General features: G+C 42.6%; 1 protein-coding gene across 1 annotated transcript in view; it reads left to right on the forward strand.

Annotated features, from left to right (window-relative positions):
* Positions 1–27,341, forward strand: part of ANO6 (anoctamin 6) — a 138,651-nt gene that overhangs the window by 52,458 nt on the left and 58,852 nt on the right. The window contains exons 3-4 of the mRNA XM_089674012.1: positions 2,472–2,609; positions 22,379–22,444. Coding sequence (XP_089530138.1) covers positions 2,472–2,609; positions 22,379–22,444 — 204 coding nt within the window. The remainder of the gene's footprint in view (positions 1–2,471; positions 2,610–22,378; positions 22,445–27,341) is intronic.

Raw genomic sequence — 27,341 nt, forward strand, 5'->3', positions numbered from 1 at the left:
ACGTTTTACCTACATTTTAAGAAATTCATACATTTTTAGAGTATCATTTAATTAAAATGTTGATAAAACACAAACACCCTCTAATTATTTCTTCAAAATATAACAAATATCCTATATAAGCAAACAAGTAAAATGTAAGGGGTTTTTCAATACTTGACAGTCCTATTTTACACTGAGCTCTTCCTTAAGCTCAGCAAAGTTGCTAGCATTTTACAGCTTTCCTGTTCCTGAAATTGACTAGTCCAGAGTTATTTTTACTTGGTATAGGTCAGGAAGGGAACACTTTCCCAACCCTTTGCAGACTTCCTGTTTTTTTTTTTTTTATCATTGGTACACTGCTTTACACAAATTATAGAACAAGTGGTAGAACATAGTGACTGTATCTAGAACGTCATTAAAAAGAGGAACCTGTCAGAAAACACCATATCTTAAAGGTACAAGCGACAGAGCTGTCATCTTCATCCTTGCTTCACTACTTGGTTTATTGGATGACTAAGATGTAAAGCAAGGATAAGTATGAACCTTCAGAAGGCGGCCAGCAATGGCAGCTCCAATATTTGTATCCTGACAGGTTTCTTCTCAGAAGATACTCCAGCCAATATTTTTGAATAGGACTCAGAAAGGCTGTGTAATGATTTATTACACTTTCCACTGCTCTATACTTTCTGAAGTACAGGACTGTGAAAACCCCACTGTGAGAGCTGACTACTTCAGTTCAGATAATGGGCAGGAACTGGATGGCTGCTAGTGATACTGTTGTGCTTACAGAGTGATATACACAGAGCAGCCCAGATCCACCTCTTCTCGGGTGCCCCGCAGGCTTTCCTGGCCCCTTTTTCCTGTCGGGTGCCCTCACAACAAGCAGCTTGCTATGGGGGCACCCACTTCTCCAAGTGTCCATTCACACATGGAGCTGTGGCTCGGCCCCATCCCACTCTCTTCTCATTGGCTCAATAGCTGTGTTTGACAGCAGTGGGAGCCAATGGCTCCTGCTTCTGTCTCAGCCAATGAGAAGAGGGAGTCCCGGAATAGCCGAAACTCCCGTGCACATCACTCGATCGAGAGGGGGCTTAGGTGAGTATTAGGGGAGGCTGGGAGGGATGCTACACACAGAAGGTTTTTTACCTTCAGGCATAGAATGCATGAATTTGAAAAACTTTAAGCCTTTTGAACCACTTTAACCACCTGCTGTCTCTGGCAATTTTCAAATTTTTCACACAGTTAAAATCAGTATTTTTTTTTTTAGAAATATACCTAGAACTCTCAAATATTATAAATTTTTTTTTTCTTGCACACAAACCCGATATAGTGTCCAGTTTTTGGTAAAATATGATGTTGCGGTGAATACATAGATACCAAACTTGTCAAGATTCAAAATGACATGCCCCCGTGAAAGGGCGACAAGCTATGATACCTAAAATGTTGCATAGGTGATGCTTTAAAAGCCTTTGCAGGTTATCAGTGTAGAGTTAATCATGAAGGAGGGCCCTAGAATTATTGCTCTCACTCGCTGCGATACCTCACATGTGTGATACACTTGCAAGATCTACATGCACGCTTGCATGTGCATGTATGTGTCGGGGAAGGTGGAGGTGCTTTTCATTTTTTTTATTATTTTTCTTAACTTTTTTTTTTTTTACACTTTTTTATGTTTTTATTTTTTTAACTTTCGTTATTGCGATCACAAGGGGGTTTAAAGCCCCCTGTGTGATTACTTTCGGCAGGTGAAAGGTCTATCAGATACCCATGGTCTCCCCTGCCCTGCAGTGCAGCTAATCAAGCATGGATTGTGCTTCATTAGCTGCTTCTCTGGCTGCAGCCAGCTCTGAAACAAAAATCACAAAAAAGTGACAAAATCATCATCACTTCCAGCTTTATTAGTCACGGAAGAGATCAAGAAATGGATGTTCCTCTCTTTGTGCTTTGATATGATAAAACTTCCAATCACAATTTGTAATAAACAATAATTGGAAATGAAAAATCTTGCTGTCACTTATGTTTGTGGTTAATGCACCACAACATATATGAAAAATAGGCTTGGTGGCTTGGTGTATCATATGCGGATGTTTGCCACAGATATGGATATATAAATAAGCATCTCACGTACAAGGATGTACTTAAACATCTGTATAATTTCATAGCTGAAAAAAGAATGGCAGTCACATCTGCATATGTCTGCCTGTATATACTCCAAAATGTTGGCCGACTTACAAATGTGCATGTATAGGTCTATGTACAATGTTAGTAATGTACAATGTGTACATGCGTTCGTCTCACTCTTGAAGTATGGCATCTATGCTAGATGTCGGCCTGCATATTCTCTAGGACCTAATCTATAAAGTGCTAAAAGCTACCAATCTAAACAAATACTTTTGCATGTGTGTGTATAAATCTATTGTATTTTTCTGTATATTTTATAGAGCGTTTACTGCAACTTTTCTGATGAAATGTTTTTGTTTTCATAATTCTAGGTTGAATTTAATCAGAACTTTGAATCATTATATTTCAACGATGATCAAAGACGTATTGATTATGTTCTAGTATACGAAGATGAGAGTCTGAAGGAGCAAACCAAGACCGCAAAGAAAAATATGTATCTGAAACAGCGGGTATGTTTTAAGATTCATTTTGTTGGATTCATAGAGAACTGTGTATCAGAACTCTTGACTATTTGGGGTACGTAAAAAATAAAAAAATAAAAATGTCAGAATCTTGCGTGACGTAACACGGATCACATATCAGCCAACACCCAGAGAGTCAAGCTTTGGTTCAGCCTCTCCCACACTTACTAATAGCCAGTAAATATGTTGGAAGCTTACATTCACTAAAGGTGAATTAGGAGAAAGCGAGGTACAATGTGAGCTCAGTATTGCATATTTAAGTACACCAAGTTAAAGGGTCCTAGGGTCTCTGGAAGAATGTGTCATTGGAGGAGGAGCATGGTCTGGCAATGGGTGACTTGCATGATGTATACTGATGATTCAGTAAAAGCTTAGCTTGTCTTGGGGGAAAATATTTGGGGGTACTTATTTCAGGTGATTGCAAAATGAGCAAACCGTGTGACCAGGTAGTGGGGAAAGTGAATAGAATTCTAGGATGCATCACTAGAGGGTCACCAGGAGGAGGAAGGAGGTCCTGATTCTCTTATATAGATCTTTAGAGATATTTGAGATTACTGGAGTAGATTTACTAAAACTGGTTCACTCAAAATCTGATGCAGCTGTGCATGGTAGCCAATCAGCTTCTAAGTTCAGCTTATTCACTTAAACTTTGGCAATAAAACCTGGAAGCTGATTGGTTTCTATGCAGAAGTGCACCTAATACACTCCATCTTTAGTAAATAATCCCCACTGTGTCCAGTTCTGGAGACCTCCCTTAGAAAAATTTATTGAGAAGATAGAACTAGTTTAGAGATGGGTAACAAAAATGGTAAAAGGTCTTAGAGATAAAAGATATCAAGAGAGACCTCAGGAACTTAATATTGAAATGACATGACATGACTGAAACCTTTAAATACATCAAAGGGGTGAATAAGGTTCAAGAGTGCAGGATTTTCAATATGAAACCAAGATCGAGAACACAGGGACATGACCTTAAACTAACTGATCTTTAGAAAGTATTATTTTACTATAAGGGTAGTGGATGCTTGGAATAGACTTCCAGCAAAGGCAGTAAATCATCTGTAAGTTGTTTCAGACATGCTTGGGATAAACATACAGTGCATCCAGAAAGTATTCACAGCGCTTAACTTTTGCCACATTTTGTTATGTTAAAGCCTCATTCCAAAATGGATTAAAGTCATGTTTTTCCTCAACATTCAACAAACAATATCCCATGATGCCAACGTGAAAGAAGTTTGTTTTGAAATCTTTGCAATTTATTAAAAATAAAAAAAATTAAAAAACACATGTACATAAGTATTCACAGCCTTTGCCATGGCACTCAAAATTGAGCTCTGGTGCATCCTGTTCCCACTGATCATCCTTAAGATGTTTCCACAACTTGATTGGAGTCCACCTGTGGGAAATTCAATTGATTAGATATGATTAGAAAAAGCATAAACCTGTCTATTTTAGGCCTCACAGTTAGCAGTGCATATCAGAGCACAAACCAAGCCATGAAGACCAAGGAATTGTCCGTAGACCTTCAAGAGAGGATTGAATCTAGGCACAGATCTGGGGAAGGGTACAGAAAAATTTCTTCAGCATCGAAGGTCCTAATGAGCACAGTGGCCTCCATCATCCATAAATGGAAGAAGTTTGGAACCACCAGGAGGAAAAAATTAATTTAATATATTTTGGAGTAAGGCCAGGCCCGGACTGGCCACAGGGCACACCGGGCATTTGCTCGGTGAGCCAGGGCCACCTGGATAGGAGAGGCGTCTGGGCAGCACATAGAGGACCGGTGCATTTCTCAGTTCCTCTATGTGCCACCCAGCCACCTCTCCTATCAATGTCCTGCAAGCGGTCGACTCCTGTATGCTCCTCCCGCTACCGCCCCCCCTCTCACTCATCTCTTCCAGCAGCCCCCTCCCTCATCTATTCCAGCAGCCCCCTCCCTAATCTCTTCCAACAGCCCCCTCCCTCATCTCTTCCAACAGCCCCCTCCCTCATCTCTTCCAGCAGCCCCCTCCCTAATCTCTTCCAACAGCCCCCTCCCTCATCTCTTCCAGCAGCCCCCTCCCTCATCTCTTCCAGCAGCCCCCTCCCTCATCTCCTCCAGCAGCCCCCTCCCTCATCTCTTCCAGCAGCCCCCTCCCTCATCTCTTCCAGCAGCCCCCTCCCTCATCTCTTCCAGCAGCCCCCTCCCTCATCTCTTCCAGCAGCCCCCTCCCTCATCTCTTCCAGCAGCCCCCTCCCTCATCTCCTCCAGCAGACCCTCCCCCATCTCCTCCAGCAGCCCTCCCCCCTCATCTCCTCCAGCGCCACCCCCCCCTCATCTCCTCCAGCGGCACCCACCTCATCTCCTCCAGCGGCACCCACCTCATCTCCAGCGTCTTCCCCCCCCCCCCCATCTCCTCCAGCGGCCCCCTCCCTCATCTCCTCCAGCTGCCCCCTCCCTCATCTCCTCCAGCTGCCCCCTCCCTTATCTCCTCCAGCTGCCCCCTCCCTCATCTCCAGCGCCCCCCCCCTCATCTCCTTCAGCTCTGTGGGAGATCTGTCCGTATATGCCAACCCCTAGTGCTGGCAGGCACAGTCTGGGCCTGAATAAAGCTGTAACAAAACAAAATATGGCAAAAGTTAAGCGCTGTGAATACTTTCTGGATGCACTGTAGATCCATACTGAAACAAAACATGTAGGAAAAAAAGGCAGACTCAATGGATCACTGTCTTTTCCCTAAAAAAAAAAAAAAAGTGTTACCAAAGGCTTTTTTTACACCTCCCTCCTTGGTACACTCTAGTTGGCCTTTAACAAATATGACACTTTTTATTCCTGATTCATGTCATGCCGACATCTGTGATTAGCAAACCAAAAATCCCATCAGTGATCAGGGAATTCCTACATCTGGAAATGGCATAAAAACTTACTTTAAGTGTTCTGCATGATACTCCTCAGATAACATGTGTAACATAGGCTCAGACTATTCCAGTTTTTATTTTTCATATGCTGTGAGTCATATTTATGGGATTCTTTCAGTTTTAACAATCCCACCAGTGACTAACGTTAGGAGGGTGTTTTTTTCCACATAGGTTTCCAGAAAAAAAAATTTCCATTTTATAGAAAAAAAATCTTGCACTGTGTAGAGGAAAACTTTAGATACTGCGGGTTTTAGTAGTGTGTATATCTAAAATTATTATTATTTTGTTTAGGATAGTGGCTGAAATGTTTAAAACCCCCGTGAAAAGCATTATACTGTCTGTATCCACAGGGGACACTTTTTCCTTTTACTTCCATCTTGAGACGCAAGAAGTGAAAAATCTTTCTGTGGTAATGGAAATCTCTTTTAGGGCCGGTTGACACCAGGATGTGATGCAGGAAACCCTTGTATCGCGTGCGTTTCCCGCCCAGTGTTTAAAACGCACTGCAGTTGTGATCTGCAACAGGTGCCAATATTAAGCTAGTGACACCCCAAACGGAAGTCACAAACAGTGCTTTTGCCTGTACTGGATTCCATGGTACAGAAGAACTGCAGTTATAGTGAGTTTCCAAAAGTACTGCATGCACTACTTTTGATGCTGTGTGGTGTGAATCAGCCCATTCAAAATGAGGGGGTTGAAATCGCACCACACAGAACAGCATGTGAATCCTGGTGTGAACACAGTAGTTATTAGGACAAGTGTCCCATTTTGAAGATTTTCTCTTCATTCTTGTTAAAGTGACAACCCAGAGTTTAAGATTTTCCCTCACTTGTGGTTTTTGTGACAGTGGTTACCAGAAAAATAGAGAGGGTAAATGACCCCAGGCAGAGGTTCTAGCACTCCCCATATTCTATCTAAAAATTTAAAAAACAAAACTGAGTGCGCATCAAACGTTTGCTGTGATTTGGTATAATCATAGAATTATATAAATGTATTGGTGTACATTATGGCATCCAAAGAAATGTATATACTGTTTGAATCTTCCACACCATTATACTGTATCCTATTTTGTAAATGTAAAAGCTTTGCTTGGCTGTTTTGTGCATGATGTAATCTTTAATGGGATTTGGCCCACAAACCAGTAACCTGTAAAATATATGCAGCTCATGGATTTGAGTGGTGGAGATTAGTTACCTGCCAAGGATACATTATTTAGGCATTCTATAAAAACTTTTTAACAACATTTCTGGTATATGCTACAGCAATAGTGAGTTATGGATGATGATTGGTCCAGACAGATATGTGCCTAAGTGCAACTATGCTAAATGGTTATAGGTGATAAATTATTAAAGTGATTCTCAAGGCATATTTTTTTAAAGAAAAACTAACAAACATGTCTATACTTACCTGCTGTGTGCAGTGGCTTTGCACAGAGCAGCCCGGATCCTCCTCTTCTTGGGTCTCCCGCAGGCTCTCCTGGCTCCTCCCTCCTGTCGGGTGCCCCCACAGCAAGCAGCTTGCTATGGGGGCAACCACTGCTCCATGTGTCCATTCACACACGGAGCAGCGGCTCAGCCCTGCCTCCTGTCTCTTCTCATGGGCTCACTAACTGTGATTGACAGCAATGGGAGCCAATGGCTCCTGCTTCTGTCTCAGCCAATGAGAAGAGGGAGTCCTAGGTTAGCCAAGACTCGGTTGCACATCACTGGATCGAGAGGGCTTAGGTGAGTATTAGGGGGGTTGGGTGAGATGCTGCACAGAGAAGTTGTTTACCTTCATGCATAGAATGCGTGAAGGTAAAAAACCTTTAGCCTTTACAACCACTTTAAATGTTTTTAAAATGAAAGCACATGAAAAGAATTGGTATAATTATCGTTACTTCTCAGGAAAATCAGAAAGTAAAGTCAGTATGCAAAGGGATCATTATTCCATGGAGTTATCAGCATGAATTTAAAAAACTGGTGACAATGGGTTGGTGGGGTTGGGGCATCCATTTTGGAGTCTGCAATCTTAATAATCTTCCTATAAGATTATACACTCACCAGCCACTTTAATAGGTACACCTTGCTAGTACCAGGTTGGACCCCCTTTTGCCTTCAGAACTACCTTACTTCGATGTGGCATAGATTCAACAAGGTGCTGAAAACATTCCTCAGAGATTTTGGTCTATATTGACATGAGTTACTGTTGCCTATCTATCATCCCGAACCAGTCTGCCCATTCTTCTCTGACCTCTGACATCAACCAGGCATTTTCATCCACACAACTGCCGCTCACTTGATATTTTCTCTTTTTCTGACCATTCTCCGTAAACTCTAGAGATGATTGTGCGTGAAAATTCCAGTAGACCAGCAGTTTTTGAAATATTCAGACCAGCCTGTCTGGCACCAACAACCATGCTGCGTTCATGTGTATACTGTATGCATTGAGTTGCTGTTACGTGTATGGCTGATTAGCAATTTGTGTTAGCAAGCAATTTAACAGGTGTACCTAATAAAGTGGCTGGTGTGTATTTTATGCATTGTATTTTCCTGTAAAGCCTCCGTTGTGTAGACATCCAAAAGACCTAGAACTGCTGCTGGGTGACACCATTTTGGATGTGATGTCAGCACTCAATTGACAATCTTTAGTATTCCCCATTGCTTCTTCCCTGGCAGTTACATAAAAGGATATGTAGGAAAGTAAAAGGTGGAGGAGCTGAGTTAGCACAGACAGTAATTGGACTCTCCCAGAACAACATAGTACTACGACAAGGAAGTAGGGAGGGAGAACTGTGGCTGTGCTAAGTAATTGACTCTTCCAGAAGAGTTCTAATTTGCTAGCAAGTTCAAAGGCATATTGCAACCGAATAAAAATCTGGTTTAGAAGAAACGTCTCCAAACTGCAGCCCTCAGGCCAGATATGGCCATTTTATTATTATTATTATTATTATACAGGATTTATATAGCGCCAACAGTTTGCTCAGCGCTTTGCAATATTTGATTCAAAATATATATAAATCTAAAAGTAAGATGAAAATGCAAATATATAGCAACTGAACACTACACTCCGGTACCAGGCAATATAACAGTATACATATAAAGTTCAGCGTTTATCAGAAAACAATTGGTGAGACTAAATTATAAATAATAAATAATAATAAAAGGAAATGTCCATCTAGAACTGTCAAAAATAAAGGAAAGTCCCCAAAGGACACGATGAACAGGAAAATCCAAGGATAACTGATGTATCACCAACCACTCACATAAAAGGCTTACCAGAGAGATATGACCCCCTGTTAAGAGTGGTCAGTCACGCTTTGCTGTATGATAACCCAGAAAACTGGAAGCCGGACACACCTGGATCCCCAAGGAAGAAACGCCAAAGATCCTCCAAGCAATGATTATTTGAAACCAGCAACAACGTTTATTTGAAAAATGGTTATACTCTTTGATGTGAGTGTGTAACCATTTTGCAAATAAGCGTTGTTCTATTGGTTTTACAATATGTGGAGCATTCTTCTCTTGCATGTCTCCTAATACCTATTTGGGTCCCATCTGGAGTGGTTTAGCTTCCCTATTTAGGATCATTGCTTGGAGGATCTTTGGCGCTTCTCCCTTGGGGATCCAGAGGAGTGTCCGGCTTTCCAGTTTTCTGGGTTATCATACAGGGGGTCATATCTCTTTGGTAAGCCTTTTATGTGATTGGTTGGTGACACATCAGCTATCCTTGGATTTTCCTGCTTATCACGTCTTTTGGGGACTTTCCATTATTTTTGACAACTCTAGATTGACATTTCCTTTGTTTATTATTATAATTTTGTCTCACCAATTGTTTCTGTTAAGCACTGCACTTTATATGTATATATGGCCATTTGATTGTCTTTATCCGGCCCCTGAGGCACTGTTCCTCTCACTGACAACAATGATGAGGCACCATTCCCCCCCACTGACATCAGTGATGAGGCACCATTCCCCCACTGACATCAATGATGGGGCACCATTTCTCCCACTGACTCCAGTGATGGGGCACCATTTCTCCCACTGACTCCAGTGATGGGACACCATTTCTCCTATTGACAACAATGATGGGGCACCATTTCTCCCACTGTCAACAATTATGAGGCACCATTCCCCCCACTGACATCAATGATGGGGCACCATTTCTCCCACTGACATCAGTGATGGGGCACCAATTCTCCCACTGACTCCAGTGATGGGGCACCATTTCTCCCACTGACAACAATGATGGGGAACAATTCCTCCCACGGACACCAATGATGGGGCAATATTTACACCCATTGACACCAGGGCATTTTCTTATCCTACTAGCCACAATCTGTATCTCCCCCCCCCCCCCCCAAGGTCTGAAGGACAATTAAACAGTTAACTGGCCCTTTGTTTAGAAGGTTTGGAGACCCTTGGTTTAGGAAAAAATGCTCCATTTTACAATGATCTACTTTTCTGTGTTTTGTATCTGCAACTTTTCTTAGCTGGTGACAACAGGGCCTCTTTAACAAAAATTGTTACACTTTGACCTATAGGGTAGAACTATATTGTGATTTTCTTTTGGTTATGAAAAATATCTGGTGTAGTCTTGGCACTTAATATAATTAATATATGCTTTCACCTGAATTCCTTACCACAGGAGGACTACAATTACTACTAATATTCAGTCCAGGACCCAATTGCTTGTTACACCCTTACGATTACAAGTTGATGACACCCAGCACAACCACACAAAGCAAGATACTTTTTTTCAGACATAGTGTGCTGTAAAATGCTAAGGAAGAGAAGTACCCATACATGAGTCCTGTGTTATATTCCTTTGTTCTATTAGACTTGTCAAAGCCATACTGGAGAACTCAAAAAGACATTGCTATGAAGAATGTAAACCTGTCCCTCAAAAAATGTTATTTGTTTGGCTGTTGTGCTGACCTTCTTGCTTCAATATTTTGAGTCAGTAATGCAGAATAAGTAAGGCATTAAGGACTTTTGACACTGCTACATTCTTCTGAATCTGCATACTGGTTCCAAGCCAGTGAGTCGGCATACAAGGCAGGCAACTAGCCTTTTCAAAAGGACAGAAAAGGCACCTCCTGCAGTTCTCTGATTAAAGGCTTACTTTAAAGGGTCTACTCCTAAAAAATATACATACTAAAAGGATTTTTGGAGGCCTTTTGTAAGTTTTTGTTTGAACCATGTAACAATTCATAGTCTTTAATTTTCTTCTAGTGGAAGATGAATTCTGTCCAGAATCTGCTTTCTCATAACCTGAGAAAACGTTCTCACCGAAAGATGTGGTGGCTCAGCATGAGTATGTTTAGCTCTGTAATGATACGGTTGTGCTGTTTTGTGGTGTAGAGTGGAATGCTGCTGGGAGTTTTGTTGCTGTTGCTTCATGTCTCAGGAGTATAATTATGCCTGCCACAGGGTTGTGTCTTTACTACCAAATGAAGCGAAAACGATGTCGCCACCAGCTGCCGCTGTCTCTGGAGCTTTGATTCACTGTATCCCACATTTTGCAGGCCGCTATTTATTGTTATATGGACATCCCAAATATATCATTCCTATCAATCTTCTGTAACCACAACAGTAGCATTTCCAAATGATTAATTAAAAATACAAAGCAATGTGGTTTACACTATAACCCCTTCATTTTTATGTTCTGCATGACCCAGGCTGGGTTCTCCAGGCTATGGGTGCCGCACAGTTTCAGATCATGAGTCAATGTCACTGTACACTTGGCAACAGCTGAGAAGTGGCCTGTTTTCAGGCTGACTATGACATGCCACTTGTAGCGTTGGATTCCGACGGAGTTGTGATCATTTTGGGTGTCCTCCAAAACAATGGCAACAGTTAGCATATGACGTGTTTATTAGAAATGTCCAAGCATTTAAAGTGTTACTAAACCCACAACCATAAAATCAGTCTGAATATGCAGTAAAGCATGCTTGTTGTACTCACTGTGGAACCTAAGGGGTTAATCCTCTGCATTGTGTAAAAAGGCTGTTTGATCCCGTCTTCTCTGATCCGCCCCTTCTTCTACTGTCCCTAGTCCATTCGCATTGTACTAAAATGGCTGTTTGATCCTGTCTTCTCTGATCCCCCCCTTCTTCTACTGTTCCTAGTCCATCCGCATTGTGTAAAAAGGCTGTTTGATCCTGTCTTCTCTGATCCCCCCTTCTTCTACTGTTCCTAGTCCATCCGCATTGTGTAAAAAGGCTGTGTGATCCTGTCTTCTCTGATCCCCCCTTCTTCTACTGTCCCTAGTCCATCCACATTGTGTAAAAAAGCTGTTTGATCCTGTCTTCTCTGATCCTCCCCTTCTTCTACTGTCCTTAGTCCATCCGCATTATGTAAAAAGGCTGTTTGATCCTGTCTTCTCTGATCCTCCCCTTCTTCTTCTGTCCCTAGTCCGTCCGCATTGTATAAAAAGGCTGTTTGATCCTGTCTTCTCTGATCCCCCTTCTTCTACTGTCCCTAGTCCATCCGCATTGTGTATAAAAAACGGTTTGATCCTGTCTTCTCTGATCCTCCCCTTCTTCTACTGTCCCTAGTCCCTCCACATTGTGTAAAAAGGCTGTTTGATCCTGTCTTCTCTGATCCTCCCCTTCTTCTACTGTCCTTAGTCCATCCGCATTTTGTAAAAAGGCTGTTTGATCCTGTCTTCTCTGATCCTCCCCTTCTTCTTCTGTCCCTAGTCCGTCCGCATTGTATAAAAAGGCTGTTTGATCCTGTCTTCTCTGATCCCCCTTCTTCTACTGTCCCTAGTCCATCCGCATTGTGTATAAAAAACTGTTTGATCCTGTCTTCTCTGATCCTCCCCTTCTACTTTCCCTAGTCCCTCCACATTGTGTAAAAAGGCTGTGTGATCCTGTCTTCTCGGATCCTCCCCTTCTTCTACTGTCCCTAGTCCATCCGCATTGTACTAAAATGGCTGTTTGATCCTGTCTTCTCTGATCCTCCCCTTCTTCTACTGTCCCTAGTCCATCCGCATTGTGTAAAAAGGCTGTTTGATCCTGTCTTCTCTGATCCCCCCTTCTTCTACTGTCCCTAGTCCATCCACATTGTGTAAAAAAGCTGTTTGATCCTGTCTTCTCTGATCCTCCCCTTCTTCTACTGTCCTTAGTCCATCCGCATTGTGTAAAAAGGCTGTTTGATCCTGTCTTCTCTGATCCTCCCCTTCTTCTACTGTCCCTAGTCCATCCGCATTGTGTATGAAAAAACTTTTTGATCCTGTCTTCTCTGATCCTCCCCTTCTTCTACTGTCCTTAGTCCATCCGCATTGTGTAAAAAGGCTGTTTGATCCTGTCTTCCCTGATCCTCCCCTTCTTCTACTGTCTCTAGTCCATCCGCATTTTGTAAAAAGGCTGTTTGATCCTGTCTTCTCTGATCCCCCTTCTTCTACTGTCCCTAGTACATCCAAATTGTGTAAAAAAAGCTGTTTGATCCTGTCTTCTCTGAACCTCCCCTTCTTCTACTGTCTCTAGTCCATCCGCTGATAGAACAGCCTTGGGGGCAAGCAGCACATGCTCAGTTTGTTGTATATTGCTAGAGATTTTTTTCTTTAAGAGGGTGCATGTGATCAGCACAGGGCCAATCAGTACTAGCCAGACAGAGGGTCAGGGGTCATGCAGCCTCATCGGACGATAAGGGGAGAATGAAAACTCCTCCTAGAAGCTTTAACCAGTGCTCTGCTGGACACTGATAGAAGTCACAAGGCTGCTCTAACTGCTGATGAGAAAAGGTATTTAGCAGTTTTATATTACTAAAATAATTGCATTTCCATGTTGTGTGTACTGTGAGAGACCAGATATAGTGAATGCAGGGTCCTGTGTTTAGTAACACTTTAAAGCCGTTCTGATGCTTTCCCACAAACAACAAAAAAGATTGCTTCCTGCAAAAGAAGTTTCATACTCCTCCAGCAGATAACGCCAAACTTTACGCTTTCAAATGCTAAAGCCTCTGGCAAAGTTTTCATAACTCATAACTTCCAGGACACTTCTAGGAGGGTTATATCGCTGATTTTAAAATAGACCTCTAAGAGACCTATTAATGAAGACTTTAAATGTAGTTTTCATATCCGTAGCACATGGGTGTTTCAGGCACAAGGGAGCTCTAGCATACAACTCCTGGTGTTTTTCCATGCCTCGGGAGCAGCAGGGGGCACATACAGCCGTCCATAGATGTGCATGGCTTTACGTACTTGTGTAAATGCCATTGCTCCTTTGCATTGGGGTTTTAATATGTTGTGTTTACGAAAAAACGCACAACTTCCATTTGAACTTTGCCATTTCTCTTTTGTCTTAATGTGATTTGAAAAAATATTTTGCACAGTTTTTATCCTCAAAATACCAACTGAGCATCTGGGGGCTGATTAAAAAAAGCAGCGTTGTGGCTGTACTGCAGTTAAAACTGCAACTTTAAAAAATTAAAAAAGAAACACACAAACTGCACATTTCTAAAACATGGTAATGTGCTTTATGGATGTGCTTGGTTCTCTGCCAACTTCTGGAGTGTGAAGATGGCAGAGTGCTATTAACTGAATGGGCGTTTGTACACCAAGGAACAACCTAGGAGTTAGAGCTATTCTGGCTGGCTGCATCCATAATGTGATAATGTGTTTTAATTAGATACCTGGCAATGCGTAGAGCAGTGTGAGAGAGGTAGTCACTAGTCAGCATTATGTTCTAGATTTCAGCTTGCTCAGTTAAAGAGGATCTTCACTTCCCTTGCCAAAATATTAAAGGTCAGCAGTCCAGGGATCCAGTGCTCTCCTCACCAGGGCCGATTCTTCACCAGTCTTTGGGTTCCCGGCACCACCATGCTACCTGTGGGAAGCCGGCTGTGACCCCTTGTGGCACACTGTGCATAGGGACTTGTAATATGTCCCAAGAAGCTGCGAGCAGAGAGTGGGGGGTGAACTTCCTTTCAGATCGCCTAGGCAATCTGGGTGGAAGTGGGGAGCGGGTACCTATCAAAACAAGGTATCTGCTTCCCCCCCAAAAAAGTGCTCAAATGTTACAGGAGGGGGGAATAGACAAAAAAGCGGAACTTCCCTTTAGGGGTGAAGTTCTGGTTTAAGCTTTGACAATGAAACCTAGAAACAGATTGGTTACTATGCACAGCTGCACCAGATTCTGTGTTCACCGGTTTTATTAAATCTCCACCACAGTGTCCGTAATTCAATGGAGAAATTTTTGTAAATTCTTTATATTTTGCATTTCCTAATTATGCCAATGTATTCTAAAGGCCTAAAAAAACTCAGGTGATAGCTTGGAAAATGCAGCCAAATTACGGCAGGGTCAATATGCTATGATTTTTAGAAATCCCCTAATATAAAGGTTATGTGCTGATGCTAATGGTAGCTACATTTTCATAATTGATCAAGAAATCTTTAAAGAAGTGATCTCCAAACTACGGCCTGGGGGCCAGATGTGGCACTTGGCTTGCTTTTACCTGGTCCTTGGGGCACTATTCCTCCCATCCCACTGACCCCATCTATTGTGCACTATTCCTTCCACTAACCGCATCGATGGGGCACTATCCTTCCCATTGATACCAACAATGGGGTATTATTCCTTCCATTCAAACCAGTGATGGTGTGTTGCTTATGCCCACTAATATTGGGGCATTTTGTACTCCCACTGGCCACAGTCCAGCTCCCCTAAAGTCTGAAGGACAGTAGACTGGCCCTTTGCTTAGAAAGTTTGGAGACCCCTGCTTTAACCAGTTCCCAACCGCACTATAGCCGAAGGACGGCTACAGCATGGTTGTGGAATCCTGGGATGACGTCCATGGATGTCAATCCAGAACCCGCCCCCCTGTGCGCCCCCAGTGCCATCGATGATCGCTGTGTCTTACGGACACAGCTGATCACGGGGTACGGTAAACGGCCAATCACGGTGGTCTTTTACCACGTGATCAGCTGTATCCAATGACACCGATCACTGAGTAAATACAGTTGCCGCTTCTCGGCTGTACTTTCCTCATGCTGTCACAGCATGAGGAAAGTACTGCTGAGAACCAGCAGTTGTCAGCAAAGGGATTGGCACTGATCATCTGGGCACTGATAATCAGTGCCCAGCAGTGCTGCCCACCTGTGCTACCCACCTGTGCCCTGCAGTGCCACCCACCTGTGCCCATCAGTTCCACCTATCAGGGCCTCCTATCAGTGCCCATCAGTACTGCCTATCTGTGCCACCTCATCAGTGCCCATCAGTGCTGCCTATCTGTGCCCATCAGTGCTGCCTATTAGCGCAGCCTCATCAATGCACATCAGTGAAGGAGAAAAATTACCTGTTTGCAAACTTTTATAATAGATACAAAAAAAACTTTTTTTTTTTTTCAAATTTCTTGCTCTTTTTTTTGTTTATAGCGCAAAAAATAAAACACCCAGCGGCAATTAAATACCACCAAAAAAAGCTCTATTTGTGTGAAAAAAAATGTCATGAGTACAATGTTGCATGACCGCGCAATTGTCATTCAAAGTGCGACAGCGCTGAAAGCTGAAAAGTGGCCTGGGCAGGAAGGGGGTATAGGTGCCCAGTAGGCAAGTGGTTAAAGGGTTAGTTTGCCTTTACCAGGTAGGGGGTGTGTGTAGATAAACAACTGTGCGATTTTGACTAAAGTTGAATGCTGCACTTGCTATAGGTGTAGGCCATTTTTGTACCTTCTGAAGCCTAGCTGGATAAATTTTCCTACCATCAAAAGGTCATGTGCTGATCCTAATGGTAGTGGCATTTTAATAACTGAAGAAGAAAATCAAGAAAGCTTTAGAGTTAGTTCACCTTTACCAAAAACTGCCTACACAGGTAAGGGGCACCTGTAGATAAAAACAAACTGTGCAGCTTTGATTAAAGTTGCATAATGCCCTTGCTATCTGTGTTGGCAATTTAGGTACCTCTCTGACACTAGCAGGAAAAACTCCTAGAAATGGTGCCCCCTCATCTTGCCTTGTTACTAGGCTTGCTTCTGTGATGGTGGGGGCAAGCAGTATTGGGCAGGAGCATTTTAGCAACCTCCTAGCAACAAAGCAGGATGGGGGACACCATCTCGAGGATTTTTTCTGCTAGGGTTTGAGAGGTGTGTGAATGGCCTACACTTACAGCAAGTGCATTATTCAACTTTTGTCAGAGCTGCACAGCTTGTTTGTATCTGCAAGCCTCCCTTATCTGATTAGGACATTTTTAGTAAAGATACACTAACCCGTTAACTGTCACATCATATGATGACAAAATCAAATCCGGTTTAGAACGTTTGTTATTCCTAGAGATGTTAAAGTTCCTTGGCACAGCTTTAGGTTTCTGTACATTACCTGTCTTTTCAGTTGCTGGATGCCTAGAGGCATAGAATAACTTTTGACTTGTTTACAGCGCATGTATGAACACACTGAAGGTTACCTACTGACACTACAGGTTACCTACTGACACTACTACAATGTAAAAAAATTGCACAAGTTTAATGTTATTGTACAAACTGGTAATGCACATTATATATCCGTATTTTATTTATTTCAGGTACTTATATAGCGCAGTCAATTTACGCAGCGCTTTACATATATATTGTACATTCACATCAGTCCCTAACCCTCAAGGGGCATACAGTCTAACGTCCCTAACTCACATTCATACATACACATACTAGGGCCAATTTAGACAGGATCCAATTCACCTACCAGCATGTCTTTGGAGTGTGGGAGGAAACTGGAGTACCCGGAGGAAACCCACGCAGGCACAGGGAGAACATGCAAACTCCAGCCTGGTGGTGCCGTGGTTGGGATACAAACCGACGACCCTAGTACTGCCAGGCAGAAGTGCTAACCATGTAGCCACTGTGTATTCACTCCAGACCTCTCTTCTTCATTTATGCTTTTTGTGTGAATTGATTGTATTGGTTTTTTGCTGTTGTCAGGCTGTGTGTTGTTGCAGCCTCTTAGCAACATTTTCTTTATGTTGTGTTTTTTTTTTTTTTTTTCATATTACATCACTATGGTTGGCCTGCCCTAGCAGTGCTCTTTTGAGTGGTCATTAAATTGGATCTAATATACTGAAGTTCAATTTACTAAAGCATGGTGTATCATCAACTGTCATGTTTGTTTCTCTTCATACAATTCACTTTTTTCATGCTATTTGGCATTTCAGTGCTGCGCTTCTCCAGCCTTTTTCAGCCACATCCTTGCTACATACATGCAATCTAGCGTTAGCTGCACATCATTGTTCTGGACCAGCTTCCTGATAGTGACCAAGATTGACCATATCTGCACCACCCATGTTGGCACCCCTACTTGTAGCATTAATCAGGGGTGCATGTGCGTATTATTCTAATAGGACACAATTTGAAATAATTGTTATAAGTCGTTGATCACCGCCATTACTAGTATAAAAAAAAAAATTCCAGTATGTATACCATAGTTGGTAGACACTATAACTTTCACACAAACCAATTTATACGCTTACTGAGAGGTTTTTTTTTTTTTTTACCAAAAATATGTAGCAGAATACATATTGGCCTAAATTTGTGATGAAATTTGATGTTTTATTTTTTTTATTGAATATGTTTTATAGCAGAAATTAAAAAAAGAAAAGTTTTTTCCTTTTTAAAATTTTTTTTTTTTGGCTTTATTTGTGTGAAAATTTTTTTATAAATTTAATTTGGGGACGGTGTTGCATGACTGCACAATTGTCAGTTAATATAGCACAGTGCCGAATATCAAAAAATGACCTGGTTCAGAAATACAGTATATAATGTTTTGGAAGTTTTAAGTAATCTTAAGGCCTAAAGCGTGCATTTTAACGTGTGCAAAAGGAGGGGCTGGCAGTAATAGGGTTAAACGGATACACTATGGAAAATTGCATATATATATTTTTTTTCTCCCTGCCATACCCTTAAGACCTTGGAAACTAGAATGTTTAGTAACTGTATTGCGGTGACATTATAAACCAACAGTCATCCTTTCTATACCTGTATCATAGCATTGTTTGCTGGCTGCGATGTGTGAAGCAGTGTCGGCATTCTGTCATTTGCAACACAAAACACCTGTATGGAAGATCAGGACAGACTGGTTTGCTTACGTATTCTAATATTTACTGAACAACTTCTGGCTGCTGAAATGCTGTGGTATTTTCTTTCTCTACCCAAAGCAAACTGAAAAGATGGTATTTGTACGCCTTGAAGGAAACCATTCCTGAGAAGAACACTGAGGCTGCTATTGCCAACTTTTCTTTCTGGAAATGCTAATTGTCTGGCTATTATGCCCTGACTGTCATGGCCTTCTCCAATAGTATCCAAGACTATCTGTAGAGATCAGGATTCCTGACTTTCCTGATCGGTCTACTTTTTCTGTATCGGTGAAAAGAAAGTACCAAAGCCAGACAGCTAGCATTTTCAGCAGATTGGCAGTAGTGGCCACCTAATATTGGATAATGTTTGGCAGTCTACAGTACTGTGCATCTGTTTGCATGGTCTAGGGTAAACGAATGAGTGTAGTTAAGTACATGTTGAAAATCATGTGAATAATTGGGCTTATAAACTCCCCATCCTCTCCTCGCTTCACACTGTACACACACGGGCTCAGAGGAGCCCTGGGGGTCCCTAATATGGCAAAGTATTATAGAGCTGTACAAATTGCTCAACTTACCCTGCTTCATGCTACCACGGATGTCCCCTTGTTGGTACTTCTGGAAATCCCCAACTGCGTACCTCTCTCTGTGATGGCTCTGCTATGGCTTCTTCATAGGCTTCACCCCCCCTTCACTTAGCCCTTTAATGCTATATAGCCTGAAGGTCTTGGATTCAGTCTGCCATTCTGCTAACCTCATGCCCCTTTTTCTACCCCTTTTACTGCTGCTCCACAATCCTCTTTCCTCCAGGTCTTGAGCAGCTGATAACGTATAGTTGGTGCTCAACCCATGGCTTCACCCAGGTTCGACACTTCCTCACCTCACATACCTTCCTCTCTTGGCTCTCTATTTGCTAGGCTTATGGCGCACCACCAACACAGTTTTTTCGTTATGTCCAATTCCGCCATTGGGTATTTTCTCTGAGACGCAACTCCATGTTCCATTATCAGACCACGGCCTTCAAACACATCTGTCGGCACTCCCCAGGAGCCTCAGGCACTATTACTCTCATTTACTCCTCTGAATACTGTAGATTCTCTCTCATCCATTTCTTACAAGTCTAGCTGGGAGAGAGACCTGGGATCTCCCATTGAACTGGAGAATTGGAATAAAGCCTGGTCTTCTATCTCTCATTGTTCCTTTAACACGACCACAATGGAAGCTGCATATAAAGTTCTCAAGGTGGTACTGGATCCCTGCCCGCATTGCAAGTTCGAACTCTGAGAATGATGATGGAGGGTTCTGGTCCAGGGTCCTATACTCCACACATCCCTGTCCCCAAGGAAGCTAAACTGGCCCTGTTACATTGTCTGATCCAGAGCTTATTCTCTTACCAACAGAAATTATCTCACCAACCTATCTGTTCATAGCCGCTAATATGTCATCGCCAAGGCATGGGAGAAACCATCAGTGTCCTTTCAAATGGTGAAAATCAATCTGAGAACCCTAATGTTACATGAAAAAATGTCCAGTATTTTACATGATTCTCATGCCAAATTCTTGAAAATATGGAGCCCTTGATGGACCTACGCCTTTCCTACCTTATCCCTATTAGGTTTGGGTATTTCTGAAGTCTTGACTTCTACCCAGGACTACAGAAACTATCACCATCCCCTTCCCCTGCCCTTTTTCCTCCTGTCCACTTCCTTCTGCCCTCTTCTATCTCTGTATTTCCCTATTCTGTTTTATTTTATTAAACAAAAATGAAACATTGATTTTTGTGGTTTTCCACACTTATTATATTGAGCCCCCAGGTATTAGATCCTGGGTAATTTAAGCAGGCCTATGGCTTGAAGTCACAAGACTGCACTGTCAATATATCTCTTGTAAACAATGTTGTTGTAGCCATCGCCCAGCTTGTCATCTGTTTTTTGCCTTATACCCCTGTGTGGGCGACCAGTTGTATTGATATGCTGTATGTTCTAATAAAAATGATTGAACCAGAAAATCATGTGAACATTTAACCTAGCTAGCACATATGATCCTGTGTCTACGGTACCATAATGGTCTTTGGGGAAGGAGTATTTTTTTGAGGTTTTTTCATGTAATGTGCTTTTCATCTAATTACACAGAACAAGGTAAATGCCAAAAAAGTATATTTTAAGCTTACCTGTCAGTAAAATGAATGTCTCCTAAACGTGCACCAAGCTCAGAGCCTTTCACCCTTCAGAGTGCTGTGCTGCGAGAGTGACGTCATCAGGGGTGTTATAAGTATTTGGAATCACCCAGGGTTCTTACTTCATGCAGCTTGAGGGGCACCGGGGTATGTGTCCCATTGGGAGCGAACTGGCAAGACAGTTTTCTGTAGGATTGGTAAATCCTGGTATTGGTTCTGGAGCCAAGGGGCTTTGTAGAGTCTTGGGTAGAAAGATACTTCCAACCCTGATTCTGTATTTTACTGGCAAACAGCATCCTGATTGTGCAGGGGTGTATAACCCTTCTAGTATAATGGCGGTCCATGGTTCAGGGCTCCAACCTACGGAGCATGATGTGATGGCAGGGAGCGGCAGGTGTGTGGGCACACAAGGGATGTGTGTTTGTCTGCACTGACCAGGCCAACACCTGGAGTTACAGTTGCTCCAGAAGCAGAGTGTGATCACCATTGCATTCTGTTCGGCTAAAAGCCAGTATAGCCCAAATCAATGTTAATTTTGTCGACAAAAATATTTTCGTCATGGTTTTCGTCAGCTGCATGTTTTCAGTGACGAAAACTAAACGAAAATAAAATTCAGTTTCAATTCAGATGACTAAAATATGACTAAAACTAAAATGGTATTTTAGTCAAAAGACTATGACTAAAAATAAATAGAAATTTGATGTCAAACGTAACAGTGGCCAAAAAGCCATATTCTTGTTTGTTTACGAAACTTTATTTATAATGATAAAGATGTTACTTGATGCTTGAATTCATTATTAATGGAGAACCGTTAAATCTTTTATGTTCGGGTATTACATGCAATGGCATTATAGCCAATAGGGTTTACAGTTTTTTGGGATTTTTTTTAGTTTTTACATTTTAGCCCAGGTTCACACCAATGCGGTGCGGGGAATGCTGTGATTCCTGTGCGTTTTCCCGCAACAATATTGCAAGTGCATGACGTTCATGCAGTCTGGTGTGGTTGTCATTGGTAAATTAATGACACCCCTGAAACAGATCGCAAAACACAATGCGATTGCCAGAAATCGCATCGCATGGGTAAGAACCTGCATGTGATGCGATTCAGGTGCAGATTTAAAAAAGGGTCCTGTACCTTGTGTGATGCAAAATGTATGGCTCAAATTGCACCGTACAGACATTCGCATGTAATTCATACTGGAATGTGATGCGATTTCTGTATGAATTACATGCAGTGTCCCACACCGCAAATTATGAACCCGGACTTAAAGTTGCACTTCTATTTGTCAAAAAGCAATATTTTTATTTGTTTATGAAACTGTAGATTTTCGTCAACTCAGACTAAAATGGCATTTAATTCAAAACTATGACTAAAACCAAATCGAAATTTGACATCAAAATTAACCCTGGCCTAAATTGACTGCTTTATAGCCAGGATGATCTGTTTGGTTTTTGTTTGCTCTATGAAGTTGAAGGGAAATGCTGCTGTAAGGGGCCTGAGGGGAGAATTCATAATCGCAGAATGTGTCTTGTTGCTCCTGTTTTGTATTGCCTTCTACTGAAAAAAATGGCAAATGTCTGTACACATACAATAACTCTTCACTTTTCCTGTTATTCAATGACATTTTCTTTTTATTCTAGAAAAAACGACAAGCCTATGAGTCCAATCTTATGAGAAATGGTTTACAGCTGGAAGCCACCAGATCAGTAAGTATTTCAGTCTATGACGCTAGGTTCGCATCCATGCGTGGCTCCCATTTGCACGGATACAGCAGCCCATTCATTTGAATGAGCTGCTTTACCCATGTTAAATGCAGGAAAAGGGTCCCTGCACCTTTTTAAAACTGCAGCCGCAGGGAAATTGCAAGGTGCAAAATTGTTCTACAGGTGAAAATGATCTGGTTTTTCTGATTTGTGTGTGTTCCATTAAGAACAAATGACAGCCCTGCGCGTCTGCAAAAGAGCAGCACGTTTTGGCTGCAGTTGGTTGTGGGTGCAGGAATAGGTGCAATTTGCACACAGTCCTGCACCCACAACCACATGTAACAGTGTCCACTTAGCCTGAAAGTGCATTCCATTAATCTGTGATTTGTGTAAAAAAATAAAACTCTATATATGTATATATTATACAGGGTTTATATAGCGCCAACAGTTTGCTCAGCGCTTTACAATATAAAGAAAGACAATACAGCAATGATGCAGTTCAATACAAGAGGGTTAGGAGGGCCCTGCTCCTTGGAGCTTACAATCTAAGAGGGAGGGGCTGGTGGTACAAAAGGTAATAACTGTGGGGGATGGACTGGTAGAAGGAATAGAAGATTCCATCATTAGATAGGCTTCCCTGAAGAGATCACCTAAAAGTTGTCAGAGTAGGCGATAGTCTGATAGATTGGGGTAGAAAGTTCCAGAGGATGGGGGAGGCTCTGGAGAAGTCCTGGAGATGAGCATGGGAGGATGAGACAAGGGAGCTAGAGAGCAGGAGGTTGTGTGAGGAGCGGAGAGGACGGTTTGAGGGATATTTGGAGACAAGATTGGTGATGTAATTTGGGGCAGAGTTATAAATGGCTTTATATGTTATTGTTAATGTTTTGAACTTTATTCGTTGGGCAATGGGAAGCCAGTGAAGGAATTGGTAGGGATGGCAGATATGGAACGGTTAGTAAAGTGAATGATTCTGGCAGCAGCATTCATGGTAGACTGAAGAGGGGATAGCCTGCGATTAGGTAGACCAATGAGGAGGGAGTTACAATAGTCAAGGCGAGAGATAACTAGGGAGTGAATAAGTTTCTTAGTGGTTTCATAATTTAAAAACGGGCGTATCTTGGAGATGTTGCGGAGGTGAAGTCTACATGCTTTGGACAGTGATTGGATTTGGGGCTGAAAGGACAGATGGGAGTCTAGGATTACACCTAGCACTCTGGCATGAGGGGAGGGACTGATTGTTGTATTATTGATCTTGATGGAGAGGTCAAGGGAGAGTGCACAGGCTGGAGGGAATAGTATGAGCTCTGTTTTGGAAAGATTTAGTTTGAGGAAGTGGAGTGACATCTATTCCGATATGTCACTTAGTAGGTTAGTAATATGACAGGAGACTGAAAAGGTGAGGTGAGGAGTAGAAAGATTAAATTTGTGTGTCATCAGCATAGAGATGGTACTTAAAGCCATGGGAGTTTATCAAGTGACCAAGGGAGGAGGTGTAGATGGAGAAGAGAAGGGGTCCAAGGACAGAACCTTGAGGAACCCCTACAGAAAGAGGAAGTGGAGAGGAGGAGACAGAGTTATAGGTAACTCTGAAGGGGCACTGCGATAGGTAGTAGGAGAACCAGGAGAGAGCAGAGTCTTGGAGGCAAAGAGAATGGAGTTTTCTGAGGAAGAGGGGATGGTCAACAGTATCAAAAGCTGCAGAAAGGTCAAGTAGTAAGAGTACGGAGTAGTGGCCATTAGTTTTAGCATTTAGTAAATCATTAGTGAGTTTTAGTAGGGCAGTATCAGTGGAGTGGAGTGAGCGAAAGTCAGACTGGAAAGGGTCAAGAAGGTTGTTGTCAGTGAGGTAGGAGCTCAGGCAAGTGTAGACTAAGCGTTCTAAGAGTTTAGAGGTAAACGGGAGCAGGGAGATGGGTCTTAAGTTGTTGAAGTTAGTGGGGTCCAGCGAGGGCTTTATATGTGTGGGAGTGATCTGTGCATGCTTTAGAGGGGTGTGGAACACACCATTAGAGAGGGAGAGATTGAAGATGTGAGTGAGGGAGCACAGGACAGAAGAAAATGATGACCGTAGTAGTTGTGAGGGGACAGGATCCAGGAGGCAGGTGGTGAGACAGGCTTCTGAGAAAACTTTAGTGACCTCTTCAGTCGTAGCAAGGTCAAAAGAGGAAAGTGTTGAGGGAGGTTTAGTACAAGGTATGCTAAGTGGAATAGGTCTGTGTAGCAGAGATGCCCCTACGAATTGCATCAATGTATTGTCTCCCGTTATATTGTAAAGCGCTGAGCAAACTGTTGGCGCTATATAAATCCTGTATTATAATAATGTTGTTTTTGAAATTATTTGCAATCTCGTAAGCAGTGAGTGAGCTACTGGGTGGAGGTGGAGAAAGTAGAGAGTTAAAAGTAGAGAAGAGATGACGAGAACTGGATGACAAGGTATTAATAAGAGTGACAAGGTAGGCTTGTTTGACAGCATGGAGGGAGGAATTGTATGTTAAGAAAGCCGATTTATATAGGGTGAATGCTTGCTGGGATTTGGTTTTATGCCGCCATCGCTCCAGTGCACGACTATGTCTCTTAAGATTTCTGGTGTCGTCAGTCTGCCACGGTTGTAATGGTCGGGGCCTAATGTTTTGTGTAGTTAGAGGAGCAAGTGAGGCTAGTGTGGATGAAAGTGAACTGTTGTAGACAGCAGGGGCCAGGTCAAGGGAGAGATTCTGTCATAGAGGCGGTCAGTTGCAGAGTGGAAAAGAGAAGGGTTAACGTCGTGAAGGTTTCTGCGGATAATTGTTTGCTGCTTGGAGGGAAGAGTGTTTGAAGACGAGGACACTGTGAAGGTGATGAGATTGTGATCAGAGAGAGGAAAGGGGGTGTTTGTGAGGTTGTAGGGAGTGCAAGGATTGGAGAAAACAAGGTAAAATGTATTCCCATCAGAGTGAGTGGAGGATTGTATACATTGTGTTAAGGCAAAAGGTGAGGTTAGGTTGAAGAGCTGAGATGTAGCTGGGTTGCTCGCATTCATGGGGATGTTAAAATCTCCAAGAATGATAGTGGGTATTTCAGAGGAGACAAAGTATGGTAGCCAAGCAGAGAAGTCATCCAGAAAGCGCGACACCTGTCCAAGAGGCCGGTAGATCACTGCAATCCTTGGAGAGAAGCAAACCAACTGCACCTCCTTTCCGACCACTGGTTCTGGGTAAGTGAGTCCACAGAAGGCCTCCATAGGAAAGTGCTGCGGGAGAAGCAGAATCTGATGCTTAAAGCCAGGTTTCTGTAATTGCTAGTAGGTTAAGGGAGTGGGAAACAAAAATGTCTGTAATAAGCTCACCTCTGTCCATGACCAGAGTGGGCATTCTAGAGTGCACATGAAAAAGGGAGGGTGATTTTTAGGAGCAAAGGGATTGAGATTACATTGAGTGGATTGCTGCTATTCCCAGAGGAAGGAGGGTGCCTGATGTGGGGGTGAGATGCTGGAGGACCAGGGTTTGGGAAGATATCCCCAGATCTTAGGAGAAGGAGAGTGAGGAAAGTAAGATGGTAGTGGGATGTATATGAGTGCACATACCTTCCTGTCCTGGTGTTTGGGTTAGCAGGTGAGTAGCGTATTAGCAGGTGATGAGAGCAGTTGTAGGGAGATGGTAGCAGTGAGGGTGATATGTATAAGCTTTGGGGTGGAGCAGAGGGGTAAAGAAATTAGATTTTGAGAACAGAGGATAGCAATATGAAAAGGAGGAGTAGAGGGGGCATATTAAAAGGTACATAGAGTGGGAATCAGACTTGTAGGAGATGTTTCCCAGGGTGTTTGCTTGCAGTCCATTAAGCATGCAGTAGAGTTTTGTTGTATCTTTATGCTGCTTGAGTTATCCTGCTTTAGTTATCCTGCTGTGTTCAACTGCTGTTTTGCACTCCAGCAGAAAATGCACTCACGCAGGACAGTACCCCCCTCACCCATCTGTGACCTCCCCCATAAGCTGGCCTAAATTTTATAGAGAGGTGATTAAATTACCAACTCTTCTACACACAAAAACTTAGTTGTGTTAAATAAATGTTGAACACATCACCATTTCTCTCTTTAACTATATTTCTAAAGATTCTAGCAATCCATACATTCAAGAAACAAATATAAATATTAATTTCTGAACTTATTTGTTTTGGTGTCCTTGAATGCATGGGTTGCTACCATGACACACACACGCACGCACGCACGCACACACACACACACACACACACACTTGTTAAAAGTATTGGGACACCCCTCCAAATCGTTGGATTCAGGTGTTCCAATCATCTCCATGGCTACAGGTGTATAAAATAAAGCGCCTAGGCATGCATACTGCTTCTACAAACATTTGTGAAAGAATGGGTCACTCTCGGGAGCTCAGTGAACTCAAGCATGGTACCGTGATAGGTTGCCACCTGTGTAATAAGACCATCCATGAAATGTCCTTTCTACGGTCAACTATTAGTGGTATTATAGCAAAGTGGAAGTAACTGGGAACAACCGCAACTCAGCCACAAAATGGCAGGCCACGTAAAATGAAAGAGCGGGGTCAGCGCATGCGGAAGCGCACAGTGCACAGGAGTTGCCAACTGTCTGCAGAGTCATTAGCTAAAGACCTCCAAACTTCGTGTGGCCTTCAGATTAACACAACAACCGTGTGTAGAGAGCTTCATGGAATGGGTTTCCATGGCTGAGTAGCTGCATCCATGCCCTACATCTTCAAGTGCAATGCAAAGCGCCAGATGCAGTGGTGTAAAGCACACCGCCACTGGATTCTAGAGCAGTGGAGACGTGTTCGCTGGAATGATGAATCATGCTTCTCTCTCTGGCAATCCGATGGATGTGTCTGGGTTTGGCAGTTGCCAGGAGAACGGTACTTGCCTGACCGCCATGTGCCAAGTG

This window comes from Staurois parvus, unplaced genomic scaffold, assembly GCF_062004578.1.
Source record: "Staurois parvus isolate SC_StPar_1 unplaced genomic scaffold, SC_StPar_1.0 ptg000147l, whole genome shotgun sequence".
Lineage (NCBI taxonomy): Eukaryota > Metazoa > Chordata > Amphibia > Anura > Ranidae > Staurois > Staurois parvus.